Raw genomic sequence first — 24,446 nt, 5'->3', positions numbered from 1 at the left:
CTGTTGGCATTAGAGAGAAACACATACTGCTATGTTCTCTTCTGATGTCCTGAAACACATACACAAATGAGATGTGTATTATTTCTTCTCATCTTTACTTAGTCCATGATAGAAAAATGTATTTGATGGTTGATCAGTCAGTTTTAGACTCCTCTGCAATCGAACTAGATGTATTCAGTAGGAATGCTGAAAATTATGGGTTTTCCTTCAGTGTGAAAGTCTCATTTATCACTGCTGTGGACAGTCACGATGACCCTATACACAAAACATGCCATGTGTCTCTGAAGACAATCCTCTTAAGAGAGCAAGGACACACAGACACCTGTCTGGAGCTGAAAGAAGCAGCACTGTCAGTGACCAAACTTCTCACATGAAACAAGTTCTTCTATATTTGTTTCTATTTCAAATTTTACTTCTGGTGTTTATTACCTGGACTTCACATCACCCTTCCAGTTAATAACAATACTATTCCAAGGAAATTGTGTATTTGTGGGAGTGAAGATTCCTGTTGCTTTCACTTAAAATTGTTAAGATTTTGGTATCTTAGCATCACCTGAACCGACTGTCCTGTGCATCTCAGGTTGACCTCTTTGTTCTTATGCTGATATTGTCCTTTAGCTTAAATAACTTCTCTCTCCCTGGTGTTTATTCTTCTCTGATGTATTTTTAGACAACAGCACTATTACCTGGAGTTTCCTTGCCAAAAATCTTGTCTCTTTTTGCCCTGAGTTACAGTGGGAAAGATGTAGGGTTGGGCAGAGCGACTGTTTGCAAGCAGAACCTGCAGGAGGATGTTTACTGAGGCTGAATTCCTGCTGGGACACGGAGGAGCATGTGGCATGTGTTAGGCAAAATGTGGCCATTGTTCCACACCCAGGCACAAAGTTGCAGAGAGCCGCTATTGGGAATTATATCTGATCTGATTTTTTCCTCTCCTAGCCTTTTCTGGACAGCTAGATCTTTACTGTTCCATTCACTCTGTGTACTAAGGGAGTTATAGTTGGTCTGTGAAGCATGGTAGAGTGAAAGAGGATACAACATGAAAAATTATAATTTCACATACTGTTTTTCTGACAGCTGTTTACATGTGCAGGTCTTTTCAGGGCTCATTAAGCTTTGTCTTTCTTTTGTTTTAAAACGTTCTCTGAGAATAAGACTGTTTCCCATAGAGAACTTGGCAAAGAAAAATCACAATAAAATGAACAGTGTCACTGTGAATTTAAATGGTCTGATCGACTGGGATTGAGATTTATGTCTTCTAAGCTTATATCCTGGCATAGCTCTCTTTTAATGCATATAACAGCAGCTATATGTCAGGGAAAGGAGAAAAATTATCTCCACAGAGAAGTTTTTTCCCCCTGAATCAGAAGCAGTAATTGTTTTAAAATAGCAAGTTAATATAAATTATGACTAAATAACTAAACTATTTGCTTGGCATTGAAAACTTAACAAAAGCTGACAATTCTCAAAAGTGCTGAAGACCAGTGCCAGCCCTGCAAGGTTATAGCTGAAGTATTTTCCATAATTCCTCCTCTCAGTGTTATTACCTTAACACTTAGCAACTACCACTCATACTCTAAATTCTTGCCCTGCTCGCAGTCAGACCTTGGTGTCAAATACAGCTTCTGACAGTCTCTTCCTGCAAAGAAACGAAGCAGGGGCGAAGGTGAAAGGGGAAGAAGCCTGCAACATAGATGTAGTGCTGATGTAGAGTTCTACCCTACTGTTCTTTTCAGGTGGCTGTCCCACAGACTTAACTGTTCCTTAGGGAGCTGATGGAGTTGAGGAGTCAGTAGCCTGCATTTCTGTGCTGTTCCTGGGCCCTTGGCTCTTTCCTTCATGCTGCAATTCCCCTAAGAGTGATGGAAATTTCTGTAGGGTCTTCAGATCTCTGTCAGTGTTTGGTCTCACTACTCCCCAGGGCTATGCAGGGATGGAAGAAATTATCTGTGTTTTCCTTTCCATCCTTATCTTGTACATTCATTTCCCTGGTGACTGAGTTCATTGCTACAGGAGGCTCAGACTATCTCTCCACAATTTTCATGGAGCAGGAAAAACCAGTTTGCATGCAAGCAGATTTGAAGCCACAGCAATGAGGAACCACAGTAGTTGAACCATAGCTGAAACTTGATTTTATTTGCAGTACACGGAATTTCTTTCTGTTACTTCTACTCTAATGTGTCTATAGAAGCCCTTTAGCTGCCAGGTGGGTCTTAAGCAGCCTTTGAAGGTAATCAGAACTGTTCTTAGTTCGAGCTGCCTTTGTAGTCTGTGAGGCTGCTGAAAGTTGGTGTCGGCTGAATTACAGCTCTGCTCCCATGGAGCAGTAGTCTCTCAGAAGATTACATGCCGAGTATCCACCCCAAGTAGCTCAAGCCTAGATTAAATGTGACTTGCTCTGAGAAATGAGTGAACAAAATATTTTCAAAGACGGCAATCCATTCTAGCAGCTTGAGTTTGGGCTTTTCGATTCCTCAGTTTGAGTTTAAATGAAGAATTACCTATTCCAATGTACAGGGCCTGCTACTCCCCTTTCCTGTCTGGCCTCTATGGGTGATGGGCAGTTGTGGGAAGAGGTGTCATGCAAGTGCTGTGGTGGTTACTGCTGAACGGCTGTTCCCTGTTTCCTCAGGGGTAAAAAGCCAGCAGTGTGTGTATTATATTTTTGGGGGTTTGTGCTATTAAGTTCTTTTCCTGGATGCATTTTAGCTGCATGTTTGCTCTTCCATTGGTTGGTTGTGCGTGCAGCAACTTCATGAAGAAAAGCGATTGCTCTGCGGAGCCAGCTCTTTCACATTAATAGTGCTGCTCAGCAAAATATTTTAGGGTTCTCAGAACCACCCTAATTTTCTTCACGTCTGCTACGCTCCCACTAATAATGTGTTATGCAAGGCAAATTGCCTTCAGGAACCTGTACAACTTCATTGTCTTCATATTATGCTCAACCAGCACGTCTTCACTCACATTACTTTCATTAGATTTGCACATTCATTGGAATGCAATAAATAGTTCTGCTGTGTTCAAAAGTAAAATTCAGCTTTTGCACAGCTGTATTCACTTTGCAGAAGAGGAAATGTCACTGAGTAAAATGATGGCATATGTAGGTAGGTGGTTTTCAGAGATGAGCCTTATGAGAGGTAGCACTAAACCCAGATGGATTACTACTAGAAACGAGCTGGGAAATAAGTGTACATACATTTGTGAGACACAGTCATTTTTTTTTCCCTGAGGATCAGGCAGATGAATTTTTGGTTGAATTCTTCTAGTTTTAAATACATGCAATGATATCATTATTATCCTTAACAAGCCTAGTCATCGTAGATTCTACTGCATGCAGTTAAGTACTTACACAAAAGATCGCTACAGAAGTGCTTGGACTTTTGTTATTTTAGAATCTGATTATTTTGTCGTGTAGTCCTGTCCATGAGGCTTTTCAGGGAGACATATTTTACAAATTCCTCTTTTAGAATTTTTTAGAAAGTCATTTGCTTCTTTAAAAGATTGTCTCTGGCCTTGAGAAATGAGCAATGCAAATGTTTGCTATCAACAATTGTGGTTTGATATTGAAATATTTCTTAAACAGTCTAGCATGTTTATGGTATGGTTCCCTGCCCCTGTAAAGCATGAACCCTCAGCCCTCCTTCTTTCTCTTTAAGGCTGAGGAAAGCCTGCTCATATTGCTGTGCGAGCTCCAGGCAAAAGGCAAGGGTGGATATTTGGAGGACTTGATGTCATGTACTCAGAGAAAAGCAGGTTCACTGGATGTTAATTTTGTAAAAAGAGTGCCTTTTGGGTACCAGTTGCAGTTTGGCTGCAGCAGAAGGCATCTCAGCACAGAGCAACTGCAATGTACTTGGGTGCTCAGTCAAGTCTCTGTTATTTCTGTGAACACTGGACAGTCACCAGCTCAAAGTTAGGTTGGTCAGTCTATTCCAACTGAAGGCATAAACAAATAGTATGAACATCTCTTACTTTGATTTTTTTCCCTTGGTTGATTGCTAGGGTGTGCAGCTGGGTTCTGCTTCTTACACAGGACAGATGTGATTATAAGCAAGCCAAGACATCAGAAGAATCAACGTGTAAAATATTTAAATGAGTAGAAGAAGATATTTATTCTTCTTTATAAAACTTAAAATAAAATCAATGAAAATGTAAACATTTTATAAGCCCAAAACAATACTTTCTATCCATTCATTTGCCAGGCCTGTGAATCCAAATACGAACTATTTACTATTTCAGCAAATTTTTCCTAGCTGTGATTTACCAAACTTTAATTTGCAAATTGTGATGTTTTCTTAAGTAATTTCCACTTACTAATTTGACTTCCAAATGAGACTCCTCTGATTTCTGTAGTTTCTGGAAATTTCATTCTGCTATCAATATTTGCCCTTTCTTGGGAGAAAAGAAATATATATGCACTGAACTGTAATCCATTCTACAGTCTACTCAAGCTGTTCCTTATGCACTGTACTGCAAAGCATCTGAAAAAAAAATGTATTTCAGACGATTCTATTAACTCAATTTATCAGACGATTCTAGTAACTGCAAGTGTGTAGTGAGAAGGTAAGGTAGTGGTTTAATATATCACCAAGATAGACAGTGTTTGAATGTACATATTAATCCACATTTTTAGGAATTACAAATAAGACAACGATGTGCACAGTATTTTAAAATGCAGTGAACTTCTCTTCTAGTTGCATTGACAATACCAGTTCCTTACACAGCTGAACCTGGTTAAAAGCTCTACTCCCAGTGTAATAAATGTGACAGTACAGGTACAATATTGACAGCAGAGATAGGCTCTGTTCTGATGACTGTTTATTTCTCTGTGTGTACCTCCCCCCCACTCCCCTCTTCTACCGGTCCCTCCCCCTGACAAACACCCCTGACTCTTTTCATACAGAATGAAAAGCTCATTGGCTCCAGAGGATGCAGGAAGAAAAGTTTAAGATAAAAGGCTTTCACCTGAAAGTACTGAAATGTGTAATGAAATCCAGATTCAGAGTAATAGCAATACCTGGTACTTAAAAAAGTTGATTTAATATTTTTAATATGATTTTTGGTATGGCAGACGAAACCAGTATCCACATCCGATGGTGCTAAACACTCTACAACAGGTAGCACACAGAGAAGAGTCCAGGCTGAAGACCATACAGTTAGATTGTGCCTCAGCAGTCTTTGTGAATTCGAGGCAGAATGATCATCTCCATATTTGAGATACAAAAAGTGAGGCACGGAAAACATGAATGCCTTGCTCAGAAACACACAGTACACCAGTGCTGTTTACTCCCCAGCCACTGATTTACTCATTGGCCCATTCTGTCCTCTTAAACAGCTAAGAGAAGACCTTCCGAGATAAATAACGTGGGCCTAGTATCATAGGGGAATCAGTGTTAAATGCACACAACCTGATTCTGCACTATCTTTTGGTATCTGTAGTAACTTATGTTTATGCAAATAGGGCCTAAAATGCCCTCAATCAAAATTGTTTCAGTGTAAACGACTAAAATATGTAGTTTAAGAGAGAATCAGGCTCACAGGAATGACTTTGTGGCACGCTGAGACTAGAATTAATTAACTGTTTTAATTGCTAATGAATTAAGGCTGATTCCTGTTTATATTAAGGCCTCTGTGTCCTTCTATGACAGTGTAACAGTGCCTCAGTCCAAGCAAGACTCAGGCTGTTGAAAAGAATAATCTTTCAGTTCCCTTTGAAGTCAATAATTTTAGTGGCTCTACATGAATGAAATAACTGGAACCGAGCAATCTGTCTCTATGCTATGGAATAGTTACAAAAGGACTGTAACAGGACCTAGAAGTAACCTGAGGGAAAATCAATTAGATGTTGAAGAAAAAAGTTAGATTAAATAGACTTGTTGCCTGGTCTTGAAAATGGAGAATTGTGACATGATAACACACCTTGACATGAAGACAGCTGGCTTGATGCTCAGAGGTTATGAGTATGCCCACATAAACTGTAGATGCTTAACAACTCTGGAGATCAAGCCATCTTGTTATATTACTACAATACAAGAGAAGTAGACTTATTTGGTATTTAAGTGCTAGGCATATAGGGCATAGTTTGCATAAAGCTAGTGTGTGTTATATTCAGAGGAGCAGGAAGATGACCTCAAGCTCACTATAATGCTACACGATCACAGATTTCTCCTATTGTTACTGTTATTAAAAGCTATTATGTGTTGCTGTCTTAGAACAAAGTTCTCCAACTTTGCTTACTGTTAACTAAGCATTATTTTATAATTTCTCTCCTTTTCAAACAGTCTATTCGTAGAAGTTCTGGTTTTAAAACCTACAGTTTTTAGACAACAGTTTAACATTTGCTGGCTGAGAATAAAACAATCCTTGCTCTATTCAAATTTAAGGCCTGGTCCCCATAGGTTGCAGCAGTTTTTAACTTATTTTTACTTCTAGTTAGAAGTAAATTTATTTTTTAAAGCTAATATGGAATTCGTTTGTGTAAATTAACATAATTTGCTAGGCATCAGTGTGGGTATGATAATTACCCAGATGAGGATCCAGCCTCTGAAATGCTAGCTCCAGTAGTTGGGAAATACATTTTGTATACAAGTCAAATAACAGCTGGATCATATGTGATGTTATATTTAGCATCATTGGCAATTCAGAAAATACTAAATAATAAATTTCAATGCTTCTATTCTCCTTTTCAGTATACAAATAAATCATCTTTTCTAAAACATTCTTTTTCTTTAGTAAGGCTTGTATTCATAGTCATATCAAAAGTGTTTGCTGTTGGAGCAATCTTTCAGCTTGCTTTCTTTAGAGTTATCTTTATTATTAAATTCTACAGCATTCCAGACTTTAATGGTCACTAGCAACCCTGCACTCGAGTAAGGAACCCCATAAAAAAAGTATAAGGTATAATATTTTCTTGTCCAAAACTAAGGCAGGATGAACAGAAGTAATGAGCTCATCTGATCCTCACCTAGCAAGCCTTGATTTTAAACAGTATTCAAAATACAAAGCCTAAGAGAGGATGTTGTCACAATGATTATTGCGCTTTCTCAGTATCTTGCTATAGGATCCATTTTTCCTTTAGCAATATATGATTTCTTTTCCTGAAGACTACACAAAGTTATTGTACGCTGTAAAAGAAAAGAAAGGCTTAAAGTTTTATAAAGTTATGACCTAGACAGTAGGATAAAAAAAACAAATTACCGTTCTATGAGTCAGCTATGTCATGATCTAATATTGTTCCAAAATTATTATTCTGTTATTTAGGTTGGCATCATCTTCTGAACGCCCGATGTGCTCTTTGGCGTGCTACAAATTCAGCAGATGCACTGTTGTCTGGGCTTTACAGCTTCTTCTGATGAATGTACAACGTTTGGAACAAAGCCGCTCTTGACACCTTCCCATCCATCTTGAATTGTGATTTCTCCTTTTTTCACAAGTTCATAGATATCTCGCGTAAGAATGGTAAAGGACTCTTCAACATTCGTGGCATCTTTTGCTGAAGTTTCTATGTATTTCATACCACAGTCAGATGACAGTTTTTCAGCTTCTTCTCTTGTAACCTCGCGCTGTGACACTAAATCACACTTATGTCCTACTAACAGGAACACAATCTGAAAGGGCTGCACATGCATTTTTGCTTCTTCTAGCCAGTCCTTCACATGTTCAAAAGACCGACGATTTGTGATGTCAAAGACTAATAAGCCACCCACAGAATTGCGATAGTAAGATCGTGTTATTGATCTGTGAGGGAAAAAAAAAAGAAAAAGAAAAATTAAAACACATTTTCCTGCATTTTTATATAGGTTACTTTCCCATGTGGCAATGTGTTTTTATCTACTATAAGCTTTATGAAACATCTTTTCTTTTTTAAAACTAATTGGAATTTATTAATTTACCCTCTATGCACAAAAAAATGTTGCTTTTTCATTTTTTCTTACATTCAAATCATAGAATATAGAATGGTTTGGGTTGGAAGAGACTTTAAAGATCATCTAATTCCAACTCCTCTGCCATGGGCAGGGACACCTCTCGCTAGATCAGATTCCTCAAGGCCTCATTCAGAAGTAATTTTCTAAAGATTCTGGAAGCCAACTTCTCTGGAGTGAATTTTGAATGCTGAATTATTCTGCAAAGCACACTTCAGTAGCGAACAGTGGCACATAGTCACAGAATAAAATATATCCTTATTTGTCAAATACTTGTTTGTGTTAAAGTCAGAGTCCTGCAGTTTTATACAAACATGTGCTTTACTCTGTTCAAATCACTTATTTCAAACTGAACTACATAGGCAGATTTTGAGAAACCTGGGGCCCAAACTTGCCAATGTACAAGCGTGTCCTTCTGTATTCCTTGCAGAAAAATTCTTTGATAGAAAAACTTGTGTAGATAATCATAATTCTTTGTGCTTGCAGAAATCAACAGGTGACAGACTAGGAAAAGAAACTTCCTAAACAAAACTGTCCGAAAGTAACTGAGTTGGGCAAACACGTGCTTGTTGCAGCATTGGCAAGAAACACTTCTAGTCAAAAGCTTTTTATAATGACATTTACTCTTTCTTGGCATGAGACTTCCAGGACTGGAAACAGATATTTTCTGCTTTTGAGCCTCCTACTTTCCAGAACATTCACTGGAAGGGATTTTGAAAAAAGAAGACTCGTCCTCTGGTTGAAAAGATTTTTAACATGCTCTAGAAGAAGAAAAAATATTTGTTAGAATGTGGAGAGAGAGAAAGAGACAAGGAAGCGGTTGAGTCATCATCCCTGGAGGTATTTGAAAGAGTTGTAGCAGTGGCACTCAGGGACATAGTTAAGTGATGGACTTCACAGTGTTAGTTTTACAGTTGGACTTGATGATATTAACAGTCTTTTCCAGCCTAAATGATTCTGTGACTAAAAAATGATTGTAAGTCTCTAATCCTGAGCAATAGTGGAGGACGGCAAAGGTGAGAAGAGACATTTTAAAGGAAGTGGCAGCCTACCAAGGAATGAACACATACTCTCATCACTAGCATAAATATATAGGTAATGTATAAGTATTCTCCAACTGAAATGAAATGCACAAGCTCAATTAGCAGTCATTATTTGAAATTATAATTTAGCCAAGAATTAATTCAATTTTATTTTAGGATTATAAAGAGGATGCAGCCTCAAAAATTCTGAAATCAGAGTGAACTGTACACAGCAACATATCTTTCCATAACAGGAGCTCCCTCTGATTTTCAGTTCATTGCACTTCACATAGTGTTTTATAACAATTTGAACATGTAATTGTATAATTAGCAGCAGTAGTCATATTACAGATAGGTAAGTGCACAGCTAGATAAGGCTTCAGTTTCTTGGCATATCTAAATCCATTTAGCCACAGCAAATGGCACTTGAAATGGTTTTATTTAGATAACAGGGAAGGATTGCTTGTCCTAATGTTTAGAAAGATCTTTTCTACGTACCCAGCAACAGAGTCTATGGAGTGTCTGAACAGTTTGGATGTGAAGACAACAGGAACTTACCAAACTTACCCTCAGATTAATTAAAAAAGCCTGGATATTAAAAATGGCACATGGTTTTGCAAAATTATTTAAGACTATAAATGAGGGGTGTCACATTTTTGTGGATGCAGAAGGAACAACAGTGACAAGGGATGAAGACAAGGCTGAGGTACTTAATGCCTTCTTTGCCTCAGCCTTTAATAGTAAGGGAAGTTGTTCCCCTGTGTACAAACCCAAGAGTTAGAGGAGCAGAATGTGGCTCCCATGAGGAGGAGGTTAGAGACTTGCTTGCCCAGCTTGACACACACAAGTCTATGAGGCCACATGGGATCCAGCCAAGAGTATTAAAGGAGCTGGCGGATGTCCTTTCCAAACCCCTTTCCACCATCTTCCAGCGTTTCTGGCTGACTGGGGAAGTTCCACTGGACTGGAGGCTGGCTGATGTTCTGCCTATCTGTTGCAGGCAGGATCTGGGGAACTACACGCCTGTCAGTCTGACCTCAGGGCCGGGGAAATTCGTGGAACATGTAATCTTGAGTGCTATCATGAAGCACATGCAAGAGAACCGGGTGATCAGGCCCAGTCAACACGGGTTCACGAAAGGCAGGTCTTGCCAAACTAACCTGATCGCCTTCTATGACAAAGTGACTCAGCTACTGGATGGGGGAAAGGCTGTGGATGTAGTCTTCTTGAAGTTCAGTAAAGCCTTTGACACAGTTTCTCACAGCATTCTGCTTCAGAAACTGTCTGCCTCTGGCCTGGACAGGCACACACTCTCCTGGGCTGAAAACTGGTTGGATGGCTGGGCCCAGAGAGTGGTGGTCAATGGAGTTAACTCCAGCTGGAGGCCAGTTACAAGTGGGGTTCCTCAGGGCTCAGTACTGGGTCCAGCTCTGTTCAATGTCTTTATCAATGACCTGGATGAAGGCATTGAGTGCACCCTTAGCAAGTTTGCAGGTTATACTAAGATGGGTGGAAGTGTGGATCTGCTGGAGGGTAGGGAGGCTCTGCAAAGGGATCTGAACAGGCTGGACTGCTGGGCCGAGACCAACGGCATGAGGTTTAACAAAGCCAAATGCTGGGTCCTGCACTTGGGGCACAACAACCCTATGTAGTGCTACAGACTGGGGGAAGAGTGGCTAGAAAGCTGCCTAGAGGAGAAGGACCTGGGGATGTTCATTGACAGCTGACTGAACATGAGCCAGCAGTGTGCCCAGGTGGCCAAGAAAGCCAATGGCATCTTGGCTTGAATCAGAAATGGTGTGACCAGCAGGTCCAGGGAGGTTATTCTCCCTCTGTGCACTGGTGAGACCGCACCTTGAGTACTGTGTTCAGTTCTGGGCCCCTCACTACGAGAAGGATGTTGAGGCTCTGAAGAGTTTCCAGAGAAGAGCAACGAAGCTGGTGAGGGGGCTGGAGAACAAGTCTTATAACGATTGGCTGAGAGAGCTGGGGTTGTTTAGCCTGGAGAAGAGGAGGCTGAGGGGAGACCTTATTACTCTTTACAAATACCTGGAAGGAGGTTGTGGAGAGGAGGGAGCTGGCATTTTCTCCCAAGTGACAGGTGACAGGACAAGGGGGAATGGCCTCAAGTTCCGCCAGGGGAGGTTCAGGCTTGATATCAGAAGAAAATTTTTCACGGAAAGGGCCATTGGGCACTGGAATGGGCCGCCCAGGGAGGTGATTGAGTCACCTTCCCTGGAGGTGTTTAAGGGATGGGTGGATGATGTGCTGAGGGGTATGGTTTAGGGATTGTTAGGAATGGTTGGACTCAATGACCCAGTGGCTCCCTTCCAACCTAGTCATTCTATGATTCTATGATTTTCTGAAATATTAAATGAAGGTGCCATAAACATCTGTTACAAGTAATTCTTGAGCATTTTTGCTGTTGAGCGGTTGCAAACACTGCAAAATGAGTACATTTAATTAATTCAAGCATTTCTAGAGAGAGCAGAAGTGGGTAACAAAATGGGATTGGATTTGGAGAAATGGAAGCTAATACAATCTATTTTCATTTTTAAATTCTTGAAAACAGTTATGGCAAAGAAATGCGTTAGCCGGGAAAGAAAGTACATTAGCACTGAAGATGCAGTGCGTCATTTACCAAACATTTCTAGGTAGAACAGTGTTATATCATGTGTCTATGAACTGCAGTACTAAAAAACAGCCCTCTGTATGTTACTTGGTGCTTATACACAACAGTCAGTACCCTCATTGCTGCCACTCACTTCTGCAGAGATATGCTAATTTGCACTACCTGATAATCTAAGCCATTATAGTTAATTACGTGTATATGTTGCCTGTAACATAGAGGATTAAAAAGCGTCTTTAACTTTGGGCTGTACATCACAAAAACTGGGTTAATAAATGGGAGTAATTTTTTCTGTGGTTTTGCTATGTATGATTTGAAATTAGTTTTCTCATTACCAAAAAGATGTTCATAGAAACACAGAATCACTAGGCTGGAAAATACCTTTGAGAACATCATGTCCAATCATACCTGTCTACTACTAAATCATATCCCTAAGCACTTCATCTACCCGTCTTTTAAATACCTGCAGGGATAGTGACTCAATGACCTCTCTGGGCAGCCTCTGCCAGTGCTTGATAACCCTTTTGGTGAAGAAATTATTCATGGTGTCCAATCTGAACTTTCCCTGGTACAACTTGAGGCCATAACTTGAGGGTGATATATTCCCCCTCTACTGCATTCTCATGAGACCCCATCTGGAGTATTGTGCCCAGTTCTGGAATCCCCAACATAAGAAGGATACAGAACTGTTAGAATGGGTCCAGAGGAGGGCTACAAAGATGATCAGAGGGCTGGAGCACCTCTGCTATGAGCACAGGCTGAGAGACAGGCTGGGGCTCTTCAGCCTGGAGAAGAAAAGGCTGTGGAGAGATCTTAGAGCAGCCTTCCAGTACCTGAAGGGGCTACAAGAAAGCTGGGAAGGGACTTTTTACAGAGGCCTTTAGTGATCGTATGAGGGAGAATGGCTTTAAATTGGAAGGTGAAAGGTTTAGATTAGACATTAGGAAGAAAATCTTCACAGTGAGGGTGGTGAGGCACTGGCACAGGTTGCCCAGGGAAGTTGTGAATGGCTCCTCCTGGAAGTGTTCAAGGCCAGGTTGGATGGGGACTTGAGCAGTCTGAGTGCGAGGTGTCCCTGCACATGGCAAAGGACTTGGAAGTGGTCCCTTCCAACTCAAACCATTCTGTGTGTCTATGATATTAGAGTATCATAGAAAACAGTAACAAAAGAAAAAAGTAACACAAAAATTTTAAAGATATACGTGATACATATTCTACCTTATTATGTGGTTGTCTAACACCTGAGAAAAGGATGATGTTTGCTAAAACATGATCTACAAGTATTTGAATAGTTTTACTATTGAGGTGAGTTATTATTTGCTGTTCTATTTTAATAGAAAGTATTCCCAAGAAATAAGGCAAAATTTTGAAGTAGAAAATTTAGACAGTCAATTGGGAAAATGTCTGGGCGTGGTAATGTGGTAGATTGTTCAACAGTATCTGAAACATGTTATAGATATTTGACAAAATATTTGGCTTAAATATGACAATCAGAGCAGATGAAGAATAGACATTTTTCTTCTATTTCTTTGTGCCCAGTATTTCCTTGCTGACTCCCCTCTCAGCTTCTCTTTCACAGAAGACTCTGAATCCTTCTCAAAGTGACAGCTAAAGGGAGGTGCCCAAACCAATGTTTCTGCCTGGTCCTTTGTTCAAAGGCACAAACTGATGTTTCATGAGGGAGTCTGCCTGCTTCCTATGGCTACACCAAATGAAAGGAAACAACCCTTCTAGTTAATAGAGGTGACTGTAACCCCTTGATGACTAGAGAGGCCTATATGGCTGTGCTGCACCTCCTGTTTCAGGCTGCAGTATGCACGTCATTCCAGCCACTGGTGAGATGTGTGCTACAAACTCCAGTTGGTCTACACTAAATATGTGAACTATTATGCTATCTTTGCCTGAGAGTTACAAACATAGATGTAAACATTATTGAAAAGGTAATTCTTAATTTCTCCCCTGCTCCATAAATAAATAGAGGTTACAAAGCTACTTGTGTATGCTGTTGTTAAATTTGGATTGTGCTGGCATCAAGACTATCCTAAGTTATTTTTTTCAGCAAGAATACTTGTATGAGTAATATTTTTGATTATTCCATCTAGTGTTTGGCATATGTAATAAATGAGAGGTAAATACAGATAAAGGGTTGGAGAAAAATCAGGGGTTTTTTTGTATTAGAACCTGCTAAAAAGGTAAGACTGCACTAAGTATTGAAAGGGAACAACAACACTTTGATGTTGAATGCAGTAAGGTACCTCCAGATGGTTCTGTATTTGAAATTGCTGGAGATGAGAATACTCCTCAAGAAGTTCTATGTTGTTATGTGCAATAATGATACGTTAGAATGTTTTGCCAAAGGATAACTTTGAAGTTTTAATTAAAAATATTTGTTAAATGCAGGTCCCAGATTCTTTTTGAAATTATAACTTCCCATGTAGAATACATGTTGGTTCTGCTAATTAATTCTGCCTAAACTAACATTACGGAAGGGGAAAATGTTGAGTGGAACAGAAGTCATCCTCTTAGCTTAATCTTAATATTAGGTTAAAGATGTAAGACTGCAATTAATAATCTTAAGGAAAGCCTTGGGAAGATGATGGCCACTGGACAACTGTTTCTAAAAATGAATTAGATGTATTAATCACATCCAATTATGGCTTCAGGGTGACTTTAAATCAGTCACAATGTTGCTTTTTCATTTCGATCTTACTGGTCTTTACCAGATGAACCAAACTGTCACTAACTGTTTTATCTAATTTTGAAAACTCATTTTTATGCTATGACTAAAGACTAAAGTGCAATGTTATTAATTTTAAAAATACACATTGCTTACTCAAAAAGAAGAATAAGGATAGTGTTTTATTTTCAAGCCATGTGTTTAAAACTGAAGGTATATATTAATAATATCATAGTTTACTAAAACGTGAGTTAATGCCATAGAATTGTAGAATCATAGAATGCCAGGTTGGAAGGAACCTCAAGCACCATCTAGTCCAACGTTTTTAGGTGACATAGAGTTTAAATGAGATGCCCCAGAACCCTGTGAAGCTGAGCCTTAAAAGTGTCCATAGTAGAGAAATCTACCCTTTCCCTGGGGAAATTATTCCAATATTGATCTGTTCTCATGGTGAAAAATTTTCTTCTGGAATCTAATTGGAATATAACTGAGACATCCCAACAATATTTTGGCCCAATGTTTTTGACATGAACACTCAATCTTATCACATCTACCAAGCACTTTCTAGCCTTGGAAGTTTCATGGTTTAGAGATACTGTTGGATTTATACACAGGAAAAGGAAATAAACAAATCACAGCACAGAAGACTATGTGAAACACAACCAAATCAGCAGATTGCTCTAAATGACAACTAATCACTAATCACAAGACAGAAGAAATCTGGGGTGTACCCCTCATTTATCTCAGTCTGCATTATGGACCTGAGTCTATACTAAGCAAGTCTGTAGGTGCTTGTTCTACTAAAATGTTGAAAGTATTGCTCATATTGTTGGTATGGCACCTAGCACAATGGGAGATTCTGCTTAGTGATGCCTTACTGATGTCAAAGTAAATATAGTCAGTAGCTACTCTGTATGTGCTCAAAATAAGTTAATTCTCCAGCACCAGTGTTTGCAGCTTGCTCAACCTTCTTGTGGAAGTGCTAAGAATTACTTTATTTGAGAAGCATCGTGAGCAGTGCATGTTAAAGATGATTTTCTAAGACCATGCATGAAATCCAGTTCAAATAAAGCAACACCAATGAACTAGACACGTCAGTGTTTTTCCAAAACAATTTTTCCAATAAAATAAGTGCTGTCTTTTAAGAGAGTGTGTCACACATCCTTTGCCCTAGGAATTTTCCTAATGCCTAGGACCTAAAGAAGGGGATTATTAGGCAGCCAGTAGTTTGCCGTGCACATAAGGAACTCCCCAGGGCGCTTTAAAGCCAGGGTTTACCTCCTCTAATGAAACAATGCAAGTGAACCAGAGCAGAAATGGGAATCAGAACTGTGAACTGCTTGGCATTCCACAAAATTAGATTACTTCTTGGAATAATTAGTTCTTCCCCAAGACCATCTTTGCTTGCGATCTATGGTCTTCTCCATTAGCAGAGAACAGAATGTGCGAGATTTTAACCCATAGTGTATAACTTCATAAAACAGTTATAATTTACTTGAGTAAGTGTAAAACAGACTGTACAATAAATGCCGTGATATTTAGTACACTGAAAAGAAACTCTTAGCAGAAAAGCAAACACAAATATTTTAAATGAGTTCTTTCAGTTCGCATTTTCTGCATATTAGAAAAAAACTTAGATATATACTAATTGTAATTTTAAAAACAACTGAATGCATGACTCATCACTGTATATCCCCTGAGCATTCCTGGGCTAAAGGATAGCTATCATTTATATGCAAAACTCTCTGCATTTGCATTCCTTTCAGGCAACTGCCTTGTCATTGGCCATCCCAACTATTTGTCAGCAAATTCAAAATAAAGAGATTATACATTCTTAGTCACTTGTTAACAATTATTTAATGTTCTTTGCTCAAAAGCACGAGGAGGATGAAAAATGTTAGGAGCTTGCCATTATCATGGTTACTTTCTTTGCTAGCCCTAAAGAGGCCTGCCTGCAAAAATACATATAAAGTTGTGACTCATGCAAGCCCAGGAAAGTCTTTTTGTTGTTTCACTGTAATGCTTGTTATTGAAAAATAGGGTTGTTACCCCCTGGTAAGATAGTGAAATCCCACCTCTTCAGCTGAGTGCAAGAACCTGCACAACTGTTGCAGCAGAAGATAGGGAGCATAAAAGAATTTATTCTGGCCAGTGAAGATATACATTTCAACCCTACTAGTAGCATTGCAGTAACAAGTGTGTGGATCAGGTACCACACAGATAGGCTACGCATTAGCATCCTACCTGAGTTCATACTCACTGAACCCCAAGTCCAAACTAAAATCCATGCACAACTTGCACTACAGCTACAACACAGCCACAAGAGTGAGTGAATGATAGTATCAGTTTGTATGTTGCAGAATGACCGTGACTTTTTTGGGGCAGAAAAAGAGGGTAGTTTTTCTACACTTTTTTTATATAGAGAAGAAAGGAGAGGATTTAATAGTGCAGCATTTGATCTAGTTTAGCTACACTATAAACGTCAGAGATATTAGTGAAGGCTCCTGGCAACCATCAGTGCAGAGCAGGAGCAAAAGGCAGATAAAACACTAATGAGGGACTGTAGCTGGCTGGCCAGTGGCTTCCACGCTGCCAAGGCTGCCCTGATGCTTACGGTGCTGCTGTGCTGGAAGGAGGAAGAGCAGGGAGGTGACCTGGTCTCTCCAAATTGCATGGGAGGGTGAGTTATGGCAGAGGGAAATACTGCAGGGGAGGATGACTTCGGAGATGATGACAAAGTAAGAAACGTGGAGCAAAGCAGTGGCCTCTTGCCGCGAAGAAGACAAAAAAATGCAGAGGAGGGATTGCTGCTGTAGGTCCAGGACTTCCGGGCAAAGATGAAGGAGGGAGGGAGGAATAGGACAACGCCACTTGTTACCCCCTAGTGTGAGCTGGGAGGGGAAAGGCAGCTGTTCCCTGGTAGGTGTGAAGGGAATGGGAGGAGAAGGAGGAAGCTTCTAGGGGGGGAAATGGGCAATGGGGTGAGAGGGACAGTGGGACACCAGCAGGCAAAAGGGTGGAGGGCTGTTTGGGTCACAGCAGCAAGTGGGTGCAGAGAGAGACGTGCTGGGGATCAGGCAAAGTCCTTGGGACAGCAGGGGTGTTGGACGATGAGCGTCTTGCACAGGGAGCGGGGTGTGCCCGGGGGGTCGCCAGGTTTTGGTGGGGTCGAGGAGAGGAAGGGTGGGAATGGGCAAGATCCTGGGTCCCGTACCTGAAGCGCTCCTGCCCCGCCGTGTCCCAGAGCTGCAGCTTGACCCTCTTGCCGGGCTCAATCTCCACCAGCCGGGAGAAGAAGTCCACCCCCACGGTGGGGTCGGAGTGCAGCGGCCCCGGGAAGCGGCCCTCGGTGAAACGGTGCAAAAGGCAGGACTTGCCCACTGTGGAGTCGCCCAGCACAATCAGCCGGAACTGGTAGATCCAAATCGCAGCGTCCATGGCGGCCCCGGCCTGGCCCGGCTCCGCCTTGGGGCTCTTCTTGGGGCTCCTGCGCGGCCGGTGCCTGCACCGCGCTCCGATCGCCCCAACACCCGGCATCTGCGCAGCGGGCAGGAGGCGGCGGGGGGTTGTCGGCGCCCGGGGAGCCGCGGGGACAGCACGGGGGCACCGGCCCGGGCGGGACTGCGGGTGGAGGACGGGTCCCCCCGCCCCGCTCCCGGGGCGCCGCGCCGGGCTCCCGCGGCTCCGGGGCGGGGCGGGCGCTGTCCCTTCAGCACCACCGGGTTCGCCCGCGGCTGCCGAGGCGGGGCTGACGCTGTCCCTTCAGCACCACCCGCGGCTCCGGGGCGGGCGTTGTCCCTTCAACACCACACTGGGCTGCGCTGGGCGTGTCCGCGGGTGCTGTCCCTTCAGCACCACGCCGAGTCGGGAGGGTGGTGTCCGCAGGTGGCGTCCCTCCAGCACCAAGCCAGACTGGGCTGAGCGTGCCCGCGAGCGCTGTCCCTTCAGCACCACGCGGTCCCCGCCGACTGCGGCCCCGGCCCCCGGGCCCCGGCTCTGGCCGCTGGTGCCGCCTCTCGCGGCCGCTCTGCGGTTCCGCGGCCCAGCCGCCCTCCAGGGCCTCCCACCGTGCCGTCATGTGTTCGGCGAGACGGGCCCTCCCCCGCGCCAGCCGGCTGCACGCCGACCTGCTGCGGCGAGGACGCTGCCTGGTGGCTACAGCCCCAGGATCCGTCTCACCCATAGAATCAGTGACCTGAGTTAGAAGAGACCCACAAGAATCATCAAATCCAATTCCTGTCCCTGCATAGGGACAACCCCAATATTCACACCATGTGTCTGAAGGCATTTTCCAATTGCTTCTTGAATGTTGTCAGGCTTGATGCCATGACTACAGCCCCAGGGAACCTGTTCCAGTGCTTCACCACCTTCTGAGTTAAAAACCTTATTCTAATATCCAACCTAAATGTCCCTTGGCACATCTTCCTGCCATTCACTCAGATCCTGTCATTGGTCACCAGAGGGAAGAGAACAGCATCTTCTCCTCCTTCTCCCCTTGTGAGGAAGCTGTAAACTGCCATGAGGTCCCACCTCAGTGTCTTCTTCTCCAGGCTGAACAGACCAAGTGACTTTAGCTGGTTCTCATATGCATTCCCCTGGACATTCTTCAGTAGCTTGCCCTCTATAAAAGGAACAGCCAGGAGCTGCCAGAGGGATTTATGTTTATATTCCTTTTACACTATGGCACCTAAAACTGCACACAGTACTTGAGGTGGGATGGTGCATCTCCCCCCATGGGCAACAAATGTAGGGGTGGACAAGGAGAAAGGGGATGATAGGAAGAGGAGGAACCAGGCCAGCCTGGAAAATCAGGTGAGAGAAAATCAGGCTGTTAAGGCATGAGATTTGCAAAGGAAAATAGGAGCAGAAAGGAAACATGGGGGAAGAAGAAGAGGAACCAGATCAGCAGGGGAAAGAGGGGCAGGGAGCTGAAAGGAAGCTGCCAGGTGGAGTGGCGGCTCAGCAGGGACTGACCAGAGGATTGTGAGCCAGGAAAGACAAAACAAGAAGTACAGGAACAAGTGCCAGATGCTAAAGATGGGCTGGGCAAGTGACAAAATGGAAAGGGGGAGTTAGGGATCAAGATATTCCTAGAAAGAACCATGTAAACTGTCTTGGGAAAAGGCATAGTACTGGAAATGACAGGGATGTACACTTTGCATTTCCCAGTACAGCAAACTGCATGGATTGCACCTTTGTGGAAGTACCTTTACCTATGGTAATAGAACAATTCTGTCAGTAGAGTTGGCCGTTGGAGAAATGTCTTTGCTCCCCCCGGGATATTGGCTAGGTATCATGTTGTGATAAATCCGCTGAGCAATATGTTCCTCAGATTTTTTTTAAAGTCTCAGAGCCACATGGGAGAACAAACACCAACAGACCTCAGACAGGTGGTAAGGGCATTAGAGTCAAATAAGCAGAAATCCCAGGACTTCTGGTAAACAGAATTGCAGCAGCTTCTTCTGCACATTGGGCTGGGGAGAGAGAGACTGGGGCAGAGAGACTGAGAACTGAGTAGAGCAGACTGCGTAAGCTGGGAAATAGGTTGTTGCTGGGAGAAGGTCATTTGACCTAGAATACTCATTTGACTATGCACTTTGATAGAGAAAAGGCCAGGGAGAGGAGATGGGTGACAGTTTTTTTCCACACTGTCTGCTGTTTACCTCTGTTAATGCTAGGCACATATGCACTGCCTGTGGCTGGCTAGGGGCACGTCTGAAACTACATTTATTTTGCAACTCTGTGGGGCAGTTTTTTATGAAGAGTATTCTTATTGCCTGAGTCTGGTTTTGTTGTTTCAATGTGTTATGTAGTCACCAGTGTGATAAGACTAGTTTTTTTCCTCACATAGGCTTTGGTGTGGTTACTGGGAAGGGTGAAGTCAAAAGAGGGAGTTGCATGTCCTGCTCAGGAGATCACCTGCGGTTGGAACTGGATGATCTTTGGGGTCCCTTCCAACCCAAACTATTCTATGGTTCCTCCAGTCCACAAATGAGTCTAGGGATGTACAAGCATGGCTGTCCCTGGCAGTCTAATCTGGGTGACCCCAGAAGCTTCCAGCAGAGACTTGGCCTTCCAGCAGCCAGACTCGCCTCCCTGTAAAAGACAGACAGGAGCTGCCAGAGGAATTTATCTTGCTATGCACACTGAGCTGAAGCTGCAGGATGCTGCTTGTTCCAAGAATTCAGACTCTCCAGAGACTTTTTGGGCTGGCCAGTCAGTCTCCAGGACTTGGTGAATGTGTGTCTGTGTGTGTATCTGAGCCTGTTTTGCCCTGAAGCTTGCATCTTTCACCCTGAAGCTTTCACATTTCTCCCATCTTTGACAAGCTATTCTGTAAACAATAAATTGAACGCGGCTTGTACTTGACTAGTTGCTCATTAGAGTAACAATTAAAACAAAACAATATTAACTCACATAAATGAACCTTCAGAAGGGTAAATCAGTTCAGTTGTCGCAGTTTTAGGTGGGACAATGTTTACAGGTAATTCCTAGGAATCTTTTCAAATATTTTGACAAAGGTGGTGTTTGGATACAAGAAGCATTTACAGGTGAAACAGAGATGTGAGGTGTGTGATATCAGAACCTCTTACCAAATGTGAATGGGACAAAATTTTAAGTGGACTTTGCTCTTTCTGAAATAGCTGGATCCTGCATGGATCACTACCCTGGCTGACAGTCACAGGTCTTCAGATCCTAAAATATGTTCTCTCCAGCTTAGATGCACAGCAGATTGCTGTCTTCCGCACATCTGGGCTCAAGAACCTCACACTAATGAATTACACAGCTCATTTAATTCCTAACAGGTAAGCAAAGTCAATATGCCTGTGGCATTACAGTTGATCTAAATATGTTTGCAACTATTTCCAGGCTTCCAGAGTCTGGTCTGTCTAGCTAAGCTTGCTGTTGTAGAAAGACAGTGGTATACAAATTCACATATATCCAAAGCACAACCTTATACGTTCATCTGGGACCTTTTGAATGTCATATGTTAAATGCTACTCAAGGAACTTGCATTTGTCCTGTTTAATATGGACTTACAAGGTAGGGTAAATTTCATCTCTCAGCCATACTGCTTTTGTTACCTGCCAGTGAGTACAGGGGCCCTCACAGCATGCATCCATCACAAAAGTCTTCCACCAGCAGTCAGAAGAAGTGATCAAAAGTGGGTATGCTTTACAGAGCTGGATGGATTAAAAGGGAGATGTTAAAGCAGCAACATGAACCAGACCTTCCCGCAGACAGTTCCACCACTTGGGCATTGGCGGATTGAATCTGCTCTTCCCAGAAAGGCTGAATCAAACCCAAATTTTGGGAAATAATAAAAAACCCAAAGCAACCCAAACCTCCAAATGTACTGCATTATTAGCTAGATGACTGCTCTAAGCTATAAATCCAAGACCTTGCAGTCTGAAAATTGTTTATTTCTTTTCACATTTTTGACTTGGCATGGGTTATTCTCAGCCTTTGGTAAGTGAGTAGGTTACCAGGGATTACATAGAGTGCAGCGCTCCTGAAGAATTGTGCACACATGATTACATGGAAGTTTAGAGGAGCATGGGTGAAAGTAATTGATTCCCAATCCTAGTCAACCTGAGACTGAGAAACTATGCTTTCTGCTGCCACCTGAGAACTGAGGGAGCAGTCTGGAAGGAAGATACCATCCATGCCTGTTTTAAATGACTAGGCTGCTGGTCTGGAGGCCAATACAGGTGCTCATTTTATCAGTGAAAGTTTCAACAGACAAAAACTATTGGAAGATGTTCCCAACTATCTTTTTTTTTTTTTTTTGACAGAGTGGTACTGGAGATGGGATACTCTCTACTAATGAGCAATGACCCTTCCTCTAAGATGTCATCAAGCCAGCTAGGTTTCACCTGGTGGTGGGAAGGACGTTTCTTAAACCACAACATTCTGGTAATGTTTTTTCCACAGACTTCTCTGATGCACAGGTATAAATTTAATATCTGAGTAGTAGTACAGCACTATGATGATGAATCTGCCTGGAAATCTTGTAAGTGGTATAAGAACAAGCCTACTGCACTTTTTATCTTTTGCCATACATAGTATTTAATGGGTTTCATAGTTCCTTCTGTGGTGTTAATTAGTAAATCACTCCAACTCTTGCTGAAGCTAAAGCTCTTGCTGTTGGCTGGGAGGTTGGAGGGGGAACAGCAGCTTGAGGCCAAGATTTTAACACCACTCTCGGTGTAAACCTTCCTTCTGAAAGTTTCCAAGAGTGCTCGTATCTCCTCAGACACCAAAAACAATTGGGTAGGACAGAAAACTTCTGTCTGGTAGGACAGAAATCCTTAGCAGTACCAACAGGAACAATGGAATGTTTCAGCTGCCCAGGTTCAACTTCTTGATCTTGCAGCTGGGTGCCAGGGTTCACCTCTGAGATAATCATGGTTAACAGCTCTGCATAATGCTAGGGTTCATCTCACTATGCCAGCTTTACAGTGGTAAGAAGTGATGGGATAACAAAGAAGTGCAGAGAGAATATTAACCTAGCAAGATGGTGAAAAAAATGTGTTTGAAATGTCTTTGAGAGTGTTTATTGATTTGCATCATCTTAGTGCATTTGTCATTTGTTGCTGAAAGTCTATTGCTGATACTGTGTCTGGAACAACTGGAGCTCTTCAGAGGTGAAGGCGAAAGCGGTATTCTAGGAAAACATGGCAGGAGTTATAAGCTTTCTTTCAGTTTATGGTATCAGTAGATTTCAACAAAGAAATGGTTGTTGAGTATATTTTTATAGTGCCTGAAGTCTCTATGTGTTAATGTCGTTGTTCATTGAAAGGTACACTCTGGCCTCTTAGAAGATGTCCTTGTTTCATTGTAATGTTCCTTATATTTTTGAGATAGATATGTGCATTATAGGAGATCAGTATAAAATCTATGTGTGTGTGGGGAAATGGATGCACAAAGAAATCACCCAAATCCATGGATCCTAGACATACAGATCCACTTTGTTCATGAGGCATTAAAATAGCTTTCTGGAGGTGATGCAAGTGAAACCACTCCCCAACAGAATGAGCTCACAGAGGCAGTCAGTGAAAAACAGGAACACACGGCTGGGACAAGGAAAGCTTTCCCTAACTCCTCAGACCTGATCTTCCAGAAGGACCTACAATTTAACTTCAAAGATAAGCCTGGGAACTGAAAGTCATAACTTCTCAGAGTATTAAAAACCAAGGACTGAGTATTTACTCAATAAACATTTTATAAGCATTAACTGTTTCTATACTTACCCTCACATCTCACCAACTGTTAAGCCATACTTGTTCCACAGAAGCAAACCACCTGTATCTGACCTGTAGACCCATTATTGTCTCTCCCCTCTTTGTTAATGATCTCCTTCCTCAGAATGTAATATTATGTTATATTCAGAGCAATCACTTCCAGCTTGATGTTTGTTGTGTCTAGATAAAATGTACAACAACAATAGTATTTCACTCCCAAATGACTGTTTACTCCACGTATAATGGATGGTATCTATCTCTGAAAATCTTGTCATCTTAGACATCTAAGATGGTATCTCAGACAGCCACAGTTACAGAAGAACATCTGACTCAGTAAAGCATCAGGAAAATACAGGAACACGCAACTTGCTTCACTAAAATACTGAACTGAATTCATGCATATTGACATTTCAGAGTTAATGCCTAAACTGCATAAGGAACTGTCTTTAGGAGGGATTAAGAACCAAGCTGAAAATGGCAATTTATTCTAGTATGTAAAATAAGTGAAGGATTTGTTCTCACACCTTCCTTTTTGCTTCCAAACTCATTCCCATGAACACAAGGGAGCAGAGGCACAATGGCAGGCAGGGGAACCCCAGTAACCACACCAAAGCCAGCCGATCCCTTGTTGAGGTTGCTCCAATGGCTGGCATAGGGAAGCTACCAGCAACATCGTTCCCCCATCAACTCCCCATCAGTCCCATTACAGACTGAGGGAGAGTTACTACTTACAGGAACACGGGGCTTGTTATGGGAAGTTGGGAAAAACACTTGGAGATTGTGTGAGACTTACTATGGGCTGTTTAGGGGCAGAATCAAAGACAGAAGAAGGGAAAGATCAAATTAACCTGGCGAGGAACAAGCATCAAGAAATACAGTAGAAAGGGGCTAAAAGATGCTGGACATATGTAAGCAGGTTATTGGTCAGTATGCTTGTGCTGAAGTGTAGCA

At 42.1% G+C, this 24,446-nt stretch overlaps 1 protein-coding gene and 1 long non-coding RNA gene across 2 annotated transcripts; one reads left to right on the top strand and one right to left on the bottom strand.

Moving 5' to 3' along the window:
• Positions 1 to 4,873: 4,873 nt before the first annotated feature.
• Positions 4,874 to 18,284, bottom strand: RAB39A (RAB39A, member RAS oncogene family). The gene is made up of 2 exons (XM_009556448.2): positions 17,465 to 18,284; positions 4,874 to 7,737 (listed from the first exon to the last, which is right to left on the bottom strand). The coding sequence occupies exons 1-2, from the start codon at positions 17,785 to 17,787 to the stop codon at positions 7,311 to 7,313; spliced, it is 750 nt and encodes a 249-aa protein (XP_009554743.2). The 5' UTR covers positions 17,788 to 18,284; the 3' UTR covers positions 4,874 to 7,310.
• On the top strand, positions 16,792 to 23,939 carry LOC128850960 (uncharacterized). Its single transcript, XR_008448231.1, has 3 exons — positions 16,792 to 16,930; positions 20,967 to 21,056; positions 22,047 to 23,939. It is a non-coding gene; the product is annotated as an uncharacterized LOC128850960 (long non-coding RNA).
• Positions 23,940 to 24,446: the final 507 nt, after the last annotated feature.

This window comes from Cuculus canorus, chromosome 1 (assembly GCF_017976375.1).
Source record: "Cuculus canorus isolate bCucCan1 chromosome 1, bCucCan1.pri, whole genome shotgun sequence".
Classification (NCBI taxonomy): Eukaryota; Metazoa; Chordata; class Aves; order Cuculiformes; family Cuculidae; genus Cuculus; species Cuculus canorus.
Note: the sequence above shows the minus strand (reverse complement) of the source record. Positions and strands in the feature narration are given on the sequence as shown.